The sequence below is a fragment of the Mandrillus leucophaeus genome, unplaced genomic scaffold (genome assembly GCF_000951045.1).
Source record: "Mandrillus leucophaeus isolate KB7577 unplaced genomic scaffold, Mleu.le_1.0 Scaffold183, whole genome shotgun sequence".
NCBI lineage: Eukaryota > Metazoa > Chordata > Mammalia > Primates > Cercopithecidae > Mandrillus > Mandrillus leucophaeus.
Window position 1 is genome coordinate 2825453 of NW_012101843.1, and position 15456 is coordinate 2840908.

The window sequence follows — 15456 nt, forward strand, 5'->3', positions numbered from 1 at the left end:
ACTTTTTGCTATAGAAACAAAACGTGCTGTATTTTACTTTAGAAGGTTTGAGTAGTTCCCTGATAAAAAGTTCAGTTACAACTTAATTCAATCTGAGCATGTTTTTTCATACAATTATCAAAATGGCTGAAGCCCAGTCCAAAAATGGAAGAAAATAGATTTTAAAAATCAGTCATTTTGAGAAAAGACTAATCATTAATACTAACAACTGAACCAGACAGCAATCAAGACAGAAACAACAAAAAGAGAAAGTAAACATGGAGAAGTGGTTCGTAACACTAAACTATTCTACACAGGGAAACTTACTGGATTCAGGCATATGTTTCTCAATAGTGGAATAAAACAAAACATTACAACATTGAATTCTCTCTCCAAAGGAAAATAAGAAAATGTTGTTAAGAGAACCCTGGACAGATGACATGAGAGGAGAAAACTTTTAATGGCTACAAGCATCATATGTTTTTAACTCGTCAATTAGAAAAGATGACCCTGAAAAGAGCCTAATATGTTGGGTCACAAAGAATATACCTATTGGGCTTCATGATTAAATACATGACCTTGAATGGGTCTGCTCCATGGTCACACACTGAACTTTACAGTGGACATTTGTCCTGGACATTGTGAATTAAACAGTCTTTAACTGCCACAAGGAAAAATGCAGCAACATCCCATGTACAAAGCAAGCAAAAAGATGTATAAAATGGACAAGGCTTAGATGCAGGAAGTTTACTTTTAGTTGCCTCCTAGTTGGAGCTCTAAACCTACACATGATAAGTGAATCATCCATCCCCTCCAAGTCTGTTTCCCTAACTATAACATCAGGAAGATTTCTAACACCTCTACTACTCTACATAGAAAAGTTCAAAATGTCAAGAGATCAGCCAGGAGCTCAGTAAATGCCTTACACTCTTACATAAGTCAGCTCTGGGCAGCAGTGGGATCATTATTCCACAGGTAAATATGGATTTTCCCTTAGGCCCACAGAACAGGACAGAATTAGACTTGTTTGATTTGGGGTTCTTCCCAAGTTATTAACACACAAGTAGCAAAGAGTATTAATGATTAAAGGAGAAGATACAGCTGAAGAAAGCCGTACTGCCAGTGAAAAAAAAAGAATGGAGAGCCTAGTGCAAGAATAACCTAAAACCAGACCTCAGGACCAGACAACAGTGATCTGTGGCCAGCTGGCACAGGGGCAAACAGGGTTAAACACCTCTATCATTATATTACAGTAGATTCATTACCTGCTATTTGTAATGATAACCTTTGAGCACCAAGAAAAATTGAAATTATGTTCACTGTATTCAGTAGGGCGAGGAAACACAGTTTTTTGACTATTATCATTTAAATATTAAAAAAAAAAAAAAAAAGCAAAAAAAACTTCAGGCTGGGTGTCGTGGCTCATGCTTGTAATCTCAACACTCTGGAAGGCCAAGGTGGGAGAATCTCTCTTAAGTCCAGGAGCTGGAGACCAGCCTGGGCAACACAGCAACACCCTGTCTGTCTTTATTCTTTAACAAACTAACAAACAAAACCCTTCGGTTATCTCTAAAAAACAAAAAGGCAACCTACCGCCTAAGGGAATGTTGCCTTGTCAGATGAGAGGTCACTATAAAAGCCTATTGTTCAGAAAATGAGTCAGTGACATCTTTATACACATAAGAGAAATACAGTAAAGCAATGAGAGCCAAGTCTGAAGCTTCAACTGCTTGTTACTTCCTTTTTAAGAACAATGAAAAGAACATGGTGAAAACTTCATCTAACATAACTTAAAGGACCCAGAATATTTCTGCATTTAGAAGGTACCCACCTGGTTAAAATAAAACACTGCTAAATTGAAATTGTGGTTCTACTTTTAAGTTTAAAGTATCATTATACTGAGAAAATTCTGGTTTTATGTATTTAATGCAAAAATCATAAAACAACTGTTACATCAAAACATTCAATTATATACTGTGCTTCGGTGTATACTACTGGTGCTCAATAAATAATTGGTTTATATTTTGTTCTATAGGAGAGGAACAGAGTGAGTAGGCAGTTATTCTGACCAGGTCATTTATCCAAATCCAGAAAAATTCTGGACTCTGGAATTCCTGGAATCCTAAGATGTTCCTACATGCTTTATACGAAAAACCAACAATTAAGGTGTTTCTTCTCAGCGTGTACACATTTTTGTTCCAAAGTCTAAAAACCTTTCAAGGTTGTGTATCAATGACACCCTTATATGAAGTATGAAGACTTTTCCTTGGACCTCTAAGTCATCACCTATACCATGTCTCTCCAACAGCACTCTGCATGGTCTACTCGAAGGAGCAGCTGCCAGGGGTACCTGCAGGTACCACAGCAACATAAAGGCCAGACACAAGTTTCCAGAAGCCTCCAAAATGGTACCTGTATTACAACCAGTCAAGTGGCTGCTTGCCTTCTAGGAAGCACCCTAAACAGTGCTTCAATCAGCACTTGTTCACAGCCACTTAGGCCAACTGCCTAGAGCATGATGGAGTCAGCCTTCACTGAGACTCCTCGCCTGAGGATTCATCCTCAGCATCTGAAACTACATTCTGCTTCCTTTCACCTTCTCTAACTTAGTTCCCCTTAAGTTGTTTAGTTTTTCAACATATTAAGGAGGAAAAATATTCACCAAAACAATACTGGTAGAAGTCTCAAAACACACAGCAACAACACCTACAAACCAAATACAGACATATTTACTCAATTACAAATGACTGTAATTTATTCTATTACAACACACATCTTTTGGGAAAGCCTTATATGTAAATTTTTAATCAACCAGAATAAAGACTATGAGCAGTTTTTCTTTTTTTTAAATGCTGCATATCTAAAAGGAAAGCCTCATGACATAAAAAAAGCCAGGATTTCAATCTATTCTGAGCATAGTCATTTAGAGTATAATGATGAGCAAGCTAATATGTCAAATATCTCCTCTGGAAAAAACAAAGCAGCACTACACACCACCATGGGATGGGATGGGCTGGATTAAAATAAGACCCACATCATCAGATCTCAGATATTTTGAGCATTTCATTCAAAGCAATCAAAAAGCAGAGTGCTATTTCATAATCTGCACCTCTGATCACAATTCTTGGAAAAAGCTCTTTAGAGGGCTAATTAAATTGATGAATCCCTCCCTCTTAGATTGTGCAGTCATATTCTTTCCACTTGATTTCCCGTCCAAAGAGATTCCATTACTTCCCACCACCTCATATGGAAACCCCCTACAATTACATCATTAGTACTTACATTCAAAGCATTCTTTGCAGCTTCTGCTTCTGAGCGACTGTCAAAACTGACAAAACCTACAGGCTGGGGAAAAAAAGAGAAATATGAAGAAAAAAAAATCAGACGATGTCTATTTTTCTAGGTCAAGGGTGACGTCAAACTGAAGAGCTAAGATAAAGAAATGACCACAGGCAATGGGCAGAAATAAGAAAGCCAAGTCCCGAAGAATCATGACTCAGTGGCTTAGCCAAATTTCTAACATGAATCAAAGGGATGGTGAGGGTAGTTCTTCAAGGGCACAGCTGGGGATTTAGAGAATCATAAAAAAATCTAGAAGTGGTTGAAAGGTGAACAGCAGTGAACAAGGGAATAGAGGAAAACTTGGGTTGGAGAGGCTCTACTTTCCTAAATCAAATTCACTGTACCTCAGTTTCTTCATCTTTTAAAATGGAAAGAGAACCGAATCACCTTTTGGTACACTGTAAGTGCAAGAATACAATGACACAATGATAAAACCCCTGAACTCTCACTGCATGACCAAAATTACAAAGTGAACATTCCTATCTCAAATCCTAAGGGATGCCTTAAAAAATCCTGTGCTGGCTGGACAGGGTGGCTCACGCCTGTAATCCCAGTACTCTGGAAGGCTGAGGTAGGCAGATCACGAGGTCAAGAGATCAAGACCATCCTGGCCAACATGGTGAAACCCCGTCTCTACTACAAACACAAAAACTAGCTGGGTGTGGTGGTGTGCACCTGTAATCCTGGCTACTTGGGAGGCTGAGGCAGGAGAATCGTTTGAACCCGGGAGGCAGAGGTTGCAGTGAGCCGAGATCGCGCCATTGCACTACAGCCTGGCAACAGAGCGAGACTCTGTCTCAAAAACAAAAAAACAACAACAAAAAATCATCTTCCTAATTAGGCTGTTCAGAGTAAATACAGAAAGGCCATAATCCCTTTGGACTCCCTATCTTTCAGTAGAGAAGGTTGCCTCCAAGATCATTCTTCTCATGAGCCAGAGAGATGAATAGTGATTGGAGAGGTGTGTATGCCAAGTGTTCAGCTTTAAAAAAAAAAAAAAAGTATACAGCTACAATCTCTAAGCTTGTATGAACTATCAGAATCACCGACTACCACTTCCATTTTGTACATTCTCTGCTCCATTCTGGACTCGGGACTCTGCCTTAGTTTAGGGGTTTGACAGACAGCATGATCCTTCACTATCTGATATTCACAGATTGTACACGTTTGTTTAACCTCATAAAAAGAATGGGAAAGACTTAGGAATAAAAGTGAATTTAAATAATAAACCACTATTTTCATTGAACATACAAATCAATCTCAGTATACCACTGTGTTTATCTTTCTCTGGGACAGTCCCTGAAATTCCAGCTGATGATTATATAATTATGAAGCATTTTCCTGTGCTAATTCCTAATACATCTCACTCTTTCTTTTAAAGACAAGAAAACCCTCAAATTCTAACGGGAATAAAAAAAAAAAGAATGTCAAGCCCCAGTAACATTACTGAAGAAAGTAAAAAAGTGATCTTTTTATGCCAGTTTAAAATTCTTACCTGTTTAGATGTGAGCTTTATAAGAGAACCCTCATAGCCCTGAAAATAAAGAAAAACCAAGTTTAGCCAAGAGTAACTGTAGTAATACCATCTTGTTCATGTAAAAGTAAGTTCTTTGTTGATTACCTAACTCCTCTTACGAATGTCTCCTAAGTTATCTGGGAAAGCAAATTACACACACGCATGTGCACGTGCACACACACACACCTGTTTGCATTCTTGGGGCCTTTAAAAAATATCAATCTGTGGATTCATCTGTGTTTCTCTTCCTTCTATTTTTTTTTTTCATGAAATTACACAATGGTAGAAAAATGAGTGTCTCTGTTAATAGCAATCTTTTTGTTTTCTTGGTCTAGGTAAGAATAGGGATTTTACAGAACTAGGCAAGGAAAGAAGGTAAATTTAATACAACAGGAAGGTCAGAGCATGTATTGATTTGGTCATGTATCTGCTATAAAATAACAACAATAAAACATTAAGAATATAGTTGGGGTCTGGCACGGTGACTCACGCCTGTAATCCCAGCATTTTGGGAGGCCAAGGTGGGCAGATCACGAGGTCTGGAGATCCAGACCATCCTGGCTAACATGGTGAAACTCCATCTCCACTAAAAATACAAAAAAATTATCCAGGCGTGGTGGCGTGCGTCTGTAGTCCCAGCTACTCAAGAGGCTGAGGCAGGAGAATGGCGTGAACCTGGGAGGCGGAGCTTGCAGTGAGCCGATGGTGCCACTGCACTCCAGCCTGGGAGACACAGCCAGACTCCGTCTCAAAAAAATATACCTGGTAAAACTCCCTGACCACATTTTCAAAACTGCCAGAAAAGGTTAAGCAGGCAATGATGTTGAATTTTGTTGAGTTATTTTGCTTACTTACTGAAGGAACTAGCTTTCATGTTGCTATTCTGATTGGGACATGCAAAAATAATCCCTTTGGATTTTTATTCCAGCTCATGCTCAAGAAAGACAGAAACACTCCCTCCCTTTCACTCCCTCTCTTCAACCCTCCCGGCTCCTCAAGATAAGCATAACAAAATGTGTTTATTTCTGAAAATAATCAATAGCTGGTGGCTTGCATTAATGGATGACACAGGGGAAAAACACACCACTTGACATGATTGACCACTACACACATCAGTGCAGAGACAGATTTGCAGACTAGCGTCAGCCTCCAGGGACTTTAATTAAAAGAGGGTTGTCAGGAATGTACCAGGGTGCTGACTTTATCATCAGGGTTTCTGGGCAGGATGCTGAGATTGATTCATCCTTACATCTTCCCAGCAGAGAACTATGTTGCCAATTAGCTACTATAAACATTTCACCTCAAAGGCCTTGAGCTCTTATGGCCAGAGAGGTCATGATTCACAGCTCTGCCTCTTCCTTTCTTCAAGGTGTTCTATTCTGAAAAAATTGGAGGTTTAAACACCATGAAGGTCTCGAAGGCAAAGGACAAGTGGATATTTCACTCAAGTAAAACACCACTGGTAGGGATATACTGTGTTCTCAAGTCACAAACAGAAAAGCAGTATAACATAATAGTTCAGAACAGAGAGGACAGAGTCAGACTGCTTGGGTTTGAATCTTGGCTCTGCCATTATTTATGTGTGTAAACTTGAGCACAATTTATTCAACTGCTCCAAGTTTCATTTTCCTCATTTGAAAAAATGAGATTCACCCATTTGAAAAGACTGTGACGACACTTTAATAATTCATGTAAGGGGCTTGCTGGTGAATGTCTTTCTCTCTATACACCCCAAAACATAACAGTATTTTATATACTAAGAAGATCAATTTGCTTTAAAAGTTTTCATTCTATAAAAAGGATAGAAAAATAGTCCCTTTTATAAAAGTACAACCTGGCAGAAGAAACTCAGGAAATTCTATAAAAGGTGGCACTCTCTTCACACCACCTTCTCTTCCTTTCTCACTTCCTCCCACCTGACCTGGCGCCTGACCTCTGTTCCCCTGGGCCATCATCATTATTGTTGCATTAAAGGGACGGCTGTCAGGTGGAGTTATGTCCATTATGACATGGTGCCCTCTTGGCACATAAGCTAGACTGTTTTATCTTTGTTGGGTCTAACTGGCTGCCCCCGCAACCCTCCTTCCTCCTCCTCAACACAAGAGTTTTCAGTTGTCATATCCTATTCTCTCTCCCTAAGAAGCTGAATCCTATCCCTCAACCTGTCATGCCTTTATCACTGGGGACCTGCTTCAATGAGGATGATCTTTAACCAGAAATCAAGATAGTCCATCACCTAATCGTAAGTGCGGTCCCTGCCAGGCACTGCTAACACATCCACACTGACCAACTTAAGACTTCCTGAACATAGGCCCTTCCAGGGAAGGCGCATATACCTTCCAGGGCCCCGATTCGATCAGCTCCAGCTTTCTCCTATCCTCCAAAGGCCAACCTTCCAAAGGTTTCTTCTTGGCAGCATGGTTATTTCAGCATAGTTTCTAAGTGCTTGGTGTCTAATATACTATGAAGTTTTCAATCCTAGCAACATTATGTATCTATCAAGTGATCTTATTTCCATAGGAAGGACAGGTAACTGCACTAAATATTTCAATAAACACCAGAAAATATGACCCTCAACTCATAACTAGGTATCCTTTAAAATTTTGTTTTACTTTGTTTGAAAGTTTTCCCATGGAAAAAATAATCGTGGTTAGGTTCTTAACCCAGTTCATAAAAACCTATTTACATTTCCGAAGAACAGTATCAACAGTACTATTTCAAATAATAAGATATGAAATTAGGAATAAATCTTCACTAACATTATTGCATTTGAAATAGAAATATGTAATTATGTAATTATCCTAAGTGAGACTATACCTTAGAACTCAGTTGTTAAATCTCCTTTACTCATTAACCTTTTAAAAACATCTCTTTTTGAAGTGCTTTCTCAAATATTTCATTTCTTGCTCCAAAAAGCCCTCAGGAAGCATACAGACTTTTGTCTCATTTTATAATTTCTGAAAGATAAAAAAGGTACCTTAAATGGTCTGAAAAGCAGATAGAGCTCCCGAGGTTTGATATCCAGAGGAAGGCCACTAACAAATAGGGTCCGGACCTGGAAAAATAAATTTAGGAAGTGATCAAGGGTGTGGACACTCCAGAGAGTTAACTCTCACCTGAAATCTCAAAAACATGTTATTCCAAATGTTCCACAACTCATACTAAATTCATGCTCTTTCCATGATACAATGAATACTTCACTGTTAAGATGCCACTAAACCAACTCTTTTTTTTTTCCTTTTTAAATTTTAGGGGAGATGCAGCTTTCTGTGTTATCTTAAGGTACATTCCCTAAGCCAACACTTGAATATTTCTATGTGAATTATTCAGAGTGAATTACATCTAGTTGATTTAAATTTATAAGCTAACTTTTCCCAACTAGCTATTGCACAGTTATAAAAATGTGAAGGATGGGGGAAGGTTCCATATAATTTAACTATTAGCTTAAAAAAAAAAATGACATGAGCACAGTAACTCTGCCACTCCTCTGCCCTAAATATATGGTCAATATAATGTGCTTCAAAAATAATACAAAAACAATTTGTTTCCTCCTGCTTGTTTTGTTGCTGCTTTCCTCATAGGCATTAATTACAATACCTTTAATAAATGTAAAAGTACAGTTAAGCCCAATGCACCTAAATAGTAACCAAAATGCATTAATTCTGCATCTGTTCAGTTCCAAAACAGCAGGGCCAACCTCACTAACTATCGTTCCCATTGCGTTTTTTTGTTTTTTTGTTTTAAAATTTTAAGTACTGGGGTACATGTGCAGGATGTGCAGGTTACAAAGGTAAACACATACCATGGTGGTTTGCTGCACAGATCAACCTATCACCTAGGTATTAAGCCCAGTAACCATTAGCTGTTCTTCCTGAGGCTCTTCCTCCCCTCAAGCCCCTGACAGGCCCAATGTGTGCTGTTCCCCATCATGTGTCCCTATGCCCTCATCCTTCAGCTCCCACTTGTGAGAATATGTGGTGTTTGGTTTTCTGTTCCTGTGTTAGTTTGCTGAGGATAATGACTTACAGCTCCATCTATGTCCCTGCAAAGGACATGACCTCGTTCCCTTTTGTGGTTGCATAGTATTCCATGGTGTATGTGCACATTTCCTTTCTCCAGTCTATCACTGATGGGTATTTGGGTTGATTCCACGATTTTGCTATTGTGAATAGTGCTGCAATGAACATACACGCGCATGTATCTTCCTAACAGAATGACACATATTCCTTTGGGTATATATCCAGTAATGGGATTGCTGGGTCGAATGGTACTTCTGCTTCTACATCTTTGAGGAATCACTATACTGCCTTCCACCCATTGTGTTTAAGGCACAATCAACACATAGGCCTACCATGACCAAGGTACCTGGCCACGGTGCCACTAATAAAAGTCATTCAAGACACATGTAAATACATATAGTGTAGGGTGTACACTATGTGCTTAGTGTCTACTAAAATACAGAACACAGGGGAAACACCAGAGAAAGCATCCGAATAAGAATCTAAAGGATGGGCATTTACCAAATAGAGCCAAAAGATGAGGTGGGATGCCTAAGAATCACAGGCAGAGAAAAGCATTCACCAAGGCAGTGAAGTAGAGGAAGAAAAAATACATTCTCGGGAAAGGGCAAGCCAAAACTAAACAAGAAGCTTGGGGTCAAACCACACAAAACATCAAAAGCCACTGGCTCAGGAATTTGATCTTGATTCAATAGGCAAGGAGTAGCTACTGAATTATCATCATATTTTCTATTTCTTTTTCTCTACTCACACGGATGCAACAAAACTGAAAACTTGATGCTCAACTGTTCAATTGTTAACCATGTATATACATGGAAGATTTTTCCTCAGTGAAAGACAGGGAGAATATTAGACAGACAGACAGACAGTGTGCTACCATGTCTGGCTAATTTTTTGGAAAGATGGGGTTTCACCATGTTGCCCAGGCTGATCTCAAACTCCTGAGCTCAAGAGATCCGCCCATCTTGGCCTCCCACAGTGCTGGGATTACAGATATAAGCCACCTCGTCTAGCTTTAGGCTTTTTGTGAGATTCCCAACACTTTTCATTGCTTATTGTTATACGAAGTGCGAATCACCAAGCAAGGCCTGTTTACCGACCCAGCACAGTACCCAGTAAAATGTCATGCCATTTGCATGTGTGTTTGATAAACACTATAAATGATGTAAATAGCCCCAGAATTCTGAATGCCTTATTTTATGATTTATAAACAGCTTTATTGAGGTTATGATTGATATATAATAAACTACACATCTTGAAAGTGTACGATTTTATGTTTTGAGATATGTATAACCTAAGAAACATCACAACCAAGACAATCTATCACCACCAAAAGTTTATTCATGCCCCTTTAATCCTTCCTCTCACTCTGTCCCACCATTCTCCATCCCTAGGCAATCACAGATCTGGTCTCTTTATATATATGCTTCAAACACTTACACAGAGGGAACCACAGAGTATGTTTTTCATCTGGCTTCTTTCCCTTAGCATGAAGTGAAATTTACTTTGAGATTTATCTATGTTGTTGAATGTATCAACAGTCTATTCCTTTTTATTACTGAGAAGTATTCTGGAGTGTGGATACACCACAGTTTGTTTATCCATTCACATGCTGACAGACATTTGGGTTATTCTAGCTTTGGCTTTTACAAATAAAATGGCTTTGAACATTCATGTACAAATCTTTGTATGGATGTATACTTTCTTTCTTTTTGGATAAACACCTAGAAGTGGAATGCCTATATATGAAAGGTACATGCTTTTTTTTATGCCCATCAATTCCTTGTCTTATGGTTCAGAACATGGTAAATGTTCTGTGTGCACTTAAAACAAATGTGTATTCTGCTGGGGCTGGGTGGAATGATCTATAAGTATCAATTAGGTGAAGTTTGTTGTTCAAGTTTTCTGTATCTTTTGCATCCTCACTTCCAATACCCCCAACTTTGTCACCAGATAAACAAGTTCCTGGGGGTCTTTATGAAGTTGGCCGAGGCAGAATTGCTGACAAGTGTCAAAGATACAAACAGTGAGGAAATCCTGCTAATCCAGTGTGCCCTCCCTGTCACCTGCAACTCTCCTCCCATAGTCCAGAAAGTGAACCCCATGTGTTCCACTTGGTTGTTCTGGTCAGGACAACCTGGGCAGAGCGAGAATATCATCTCCCATGCATTCAGATTTTGGGGAGTGCCTGTTTTCTCTCTGACACTGTGCCAGGTGCTAATGGATTACAGGGATTTCCACAAAAATGATATGGTAAGCAGAACCTACGTTCTAGGTGTCATGGTGCCATTTATCTAGTGGTGCATCTTACCATGTGATAAATATGAATTAGAATTTGAGGAGTTAACCTAGAAAATAAACTATTATTTATGACATTGTTATAGAGAAAAGGGCATCATAAACTTCAATTTACCAACAGAGGTTACTTGAAATCTGGGGATTATCAACAAAAGGTTACTTAATATAAATTAAAGTTCATCTGTACCATACAATGAAATACTACACAGCCAATAAAAATGATGTTCAAGAAAAAAGTATATATAGTTCCACTTTGTTTTATAAAGTAGCCAACATATAAGTATTGATAAAGGAAAAAAATTTATCTTATAGTATGTGTACTCAAATGTTTCTATCATTTAGCTCTCAATGGTATAGTAACTGATTTTAATGTTCATTAGCTTATTTGTATTTTCCATCTTTCTAAAATAAATATGCATTAAATACTGTAAGTTTATTTTATTAGGTTAAGAACTACCTCAATTTATTACCTCCCTTTCTTTAAGGGACTAGAGACAAAGTCGATATTAATATCAATATTATATTATGAAGTTTATGGAGGAAATTCTTTCTTAGGTAAATATTCCATAATGGAAAGTGAAGAGATTCTTATCTTAGTGTTTCAATAGAAAATTGCTATACATAGGGAAAAAGAAAATCCGAGCTCCTGTCAGGCCTAAGTTTGCCATTCACCCATAGATGCCAAGAGGCTCAAAGCAACTCTGTTTTGTTCATCAAACTGGAGGCAGATCAGATGTTTGGCATTTTATTTAAACATGGACGAGACTTAGGTTTCCTAGAATCTCATGAAGTCCACTATTGTTTCAGAAATCTACCAGAATATCTCATCTCACTCACTGAGATATTCTTTCCTCCAGCAGAACACACTGACAAGGGGGAAATAATTTCTGAATACTTACATTATGTATTTGATTCCAACTAGAGGTCACTTAAATCCAAGAGCATAATGTGCTTGGAATCCTAGAGACCTCCTCAGACTAGGAAAGTCATCAAGCAAGTTTTTAAAAAATCATAAATAATGAATGGAAAAAATAGCTTCCTGAAGATCAAATTCATGCTTTTCTATGGTGACTGGGATCTAGAATCACAAAATTTTTTTTTTTTTTTTTTTTGAGATGGAATCTCGCTTTGTTGCCCAGGCTGGAGTGCAATGGCGCAATCTTGGCTTACTGAGACTTCTGTTTCCCGGGTTCAAGCCATTCTCCTGCCTCAGCCTCCCGAGTAGCTGGGATTACAGGGGCTCACCACCACACTCAGCTAATTTTTGTATTTTTAGTAGAGATGGGGTTTCACCATATTGGCCAGCCTGGTCTCGAACTCCTGACCTCAGGTGATCTGCCCGTGTTGGCCTCCCAAAGTGCTGGGATTATAGGTATGAGCCACCGTGCCTGGCCTGGAATCACAGAAATATTTTAAAATATTTTAGTTTCCCTACTCTAAAAAGTATATTACCATCATACTTTTCATCTGAGCCACTAAAGGGCACTTCAGAGTTTTGGCTTTGCTAAGCCTACTGAATTCATAAAGACATGATTCCTGCCTTCAGGGAGCTTACTGTCAGTGAAATAAACTGACTATGTAATGGCTGCCTGTGATCACAGAAAGCTTAGCTCATTCACAAAGTAAGTAAAAAAACCCCAAGAGTAAGATACAAGCATAAGCAGCATGTAAATCCATGATGAAACACTCATTAACAAAACTGTTCCCCAAAAATAACAAATGAATTACTACGCCAACTGAACTTTGCAGCAGGTCAAAGCATTATCCAGAGCAGCCCTTAGTTTACCAGCAATGTCTATGGACACAGATGTGCTGGCACTATGCCTTTAGCATCTGCAGATGTTTACTTTATGGAACACACGGGGAAACATATTTCTTAGACAAGTACACAACATGCCTCATAGAAGTTCAAGAGATGAAACTGCTGACAGTTTTGTCCCAAAGGGACTCAAAAAGATCTGTACATGTACCTTCAACTTCCTTTTTACACCAATAGGACTGAAAGAATAAATGCTAGTAAAAATCATCCTGTGCTGGGCAGAAGAGCAAGAGTGTTCTTGGCTTAGCCATTATCCAGCATTCCTGCAGAGGCTACAGTCAGATTTGGATAAACTGGCCACGTGTTCTTAAATGGCATTGCCAGCTCCCACTAGGAAAGGCAAGACATTTTATTGACTGGCTTCTCATGTAATAAACTCCGATTCAGTAAGTAAAGTCATTTGTGGCAGTCTTGAGCTTCCCTGGAGAGAAAGGCCAAAAGCAGGCCTTGAAATGGCCCTCTCTTTAATAAAGAGCGTATCTAATCTTGTTGGTAATCTAGGCATGAAAATAAAAAGCAATAGAAAAATGCTCGACTTCAGTACACAACAGAGAATAATCACACACACTTTTCAACTAGCAGCCACATCTGGTAAACACATAGTATCCAAAGACTATGAGCATTTTCTGTGCATGTTCTAGTTTTTCATAAAGGTTTTAAGGTCATCCATCTAGTTGCTCTGAGCTGGCCTCTTGAGGTTCCTCTTAAATTCATGGCACTGGGAAGGATAAATATCTTCTAATGATTCAGGAATGACTGTGTATAGTTACTTATTTGAAACACTCTGAGTAAACCCATGGTGTTAATGGCTATATTCATCTCTCTCTCTGCTAGCTCTCTCTTAATCTACCCATATTCTTAAAGATATAAATGAAGACCCCCAAAGCAGCTTTTAAATGTGCTATATGTTTGAATCATTCTTTTGGAGAAACCATTCTTGAAACACACAGTGGATTCACAGATGAAACCTTTCTATGGGCGTTTTAGAGTTTGAAGGCTGTTTTTTGTAGTGTATAACACAGTCCTAGACACAGAGTGTATGTTCTATAAATATCTCTTGAATGATTTAGAAATATACGTAAATCCAAAGATTTGCATAATCCCGTATTCATTGAGATATTAAGTATTTGCTTGTAAACGATTCAGCTGATGACATGGCAAACAAAATAAGATGGCATTTCCCAGTCACAATTGTATCAACAGAGTTACAAAACATCAACTGACAAACACCCATATATGGCAAAAAGGCAGGAGAGATTAGTATTATAAGATAAAGGTATTTAGAATGGGGGAAAGGGAAGTAGGATAAAAATCAATCTGAATCAAGGAGAAAAATGTAAGACATAGACTGAAATGGAGACAGACCCAAAAAGAGAAAGTGCAAAAAAACTTCAGGACTATATAGACCAGAATAGTGATCAATATATGGTTACTAGGAAAATTATTCACATTTTAAAACATACTTACAAATACATATGTCCAATTTCAACAAATGCAAATTCGTAATTAACAAAGTTTTTTTGGAGGAAAAAAAAAAAGCCCAAATTCATTAACTTGCACATTTAAAAAGCTGAGTAATTAGATATCCAGATTTACTGACATAGAACAAGGTTCATAATTATTAAGGGAAAAAGCAAACAACAGGAACTGCCCATATCCCCGGTTTAATTCTCTTAGGGTTTTTATAAGTTAGTACGTACTCAAGGGGGAAAAAAAGGTATTAAAGGAATACATACCAAGTTATCTATATGTTAATAGTGGAGAGGAAGGTAGAATTATAGATAAACTTCATTTTATGTATTTATACATTTTGGCATTTAAATTACAAGCATAAACAACTATTTTAAAAATGAGAACAAATCCAAGCCCAAATGTATTTCCTTGGTTTGGAAATACAAACTCAGCGTGTCCACTGTCCTTAGAAATATTCTTTCTCATTTTCCTGCCTGTCCTTGATCCTCAGGGACAAGCTTGATCTGGCAAAAATATATTCATGTAACTTGCTTCACATTTCAATTCTGACCAACAGTCAGTATTTACTTCTGAAAAAATAATCCTAACCAAAAAAGAGAACCAGTGACTAAGGTTGCCCCAGGAGCAGAAACATCCTGGTTTCAGTCAAAGGAGTATTCTTGCTTTGTGACTGCTCTCCTGAGACAAGAGCAGAGGGATCACTCCCATTCTAAGACCTATGGCAGTGCCATCCCTCTTCTGACAGACCATGTAATACAAACTTGGGTTTCAGAAACTGAGAAGTTAAGGCTTCCACATAACCGTGCAGCACAAATCTCATAGAGCTGGGTTGTTTTAACACACAAGAGGGGCATCAGAGCCCAGTTTGTAAATTTTACACACTGGTTAAATTCTTTTACTCTTTTTAAATAATCTATAAGTTATTTGTTTACTTTGTAACCACGAGCTGAAACACCAAGTTGCAAGACTCAACCCTGCTGAGGACTGCTGGTCATCTCATTTCCAAAGGC

The 15456-nt window shown here is 38.3% G+C and overlaps 1 protein-coding gene across 1 annotated transcript in view; it reads right to left on the reverse strand.

The window, feature by feature from the left end:
• RBPMS (RNA binding protein with multiple splicing) overlaps positions 1 to 15456 on the reverse strand; it is a 106843-nt gene that overhangs the window by 66033 nt on the left and 25354 nt on the right. Inside the window, exons 3-5 of the mRNA XM_011977744.1 lie at positions 7815 to 7892; positions 4817 to 4855; positions 3262 to 3324 (exon numbers count right to left, since the gene is read on the reverse strand). Coding sequence (XP_011833134.1) covers positions 3262 to 3324; positions 4817 to 4855; positions 7815 to 7892 — 180 coding nt within the window. The remainder of the gene's footprint in view (positions 1 to 3261; positions 3325 to 4816; positions 4856 to 7814; positions 7893 to 15456) is intronic.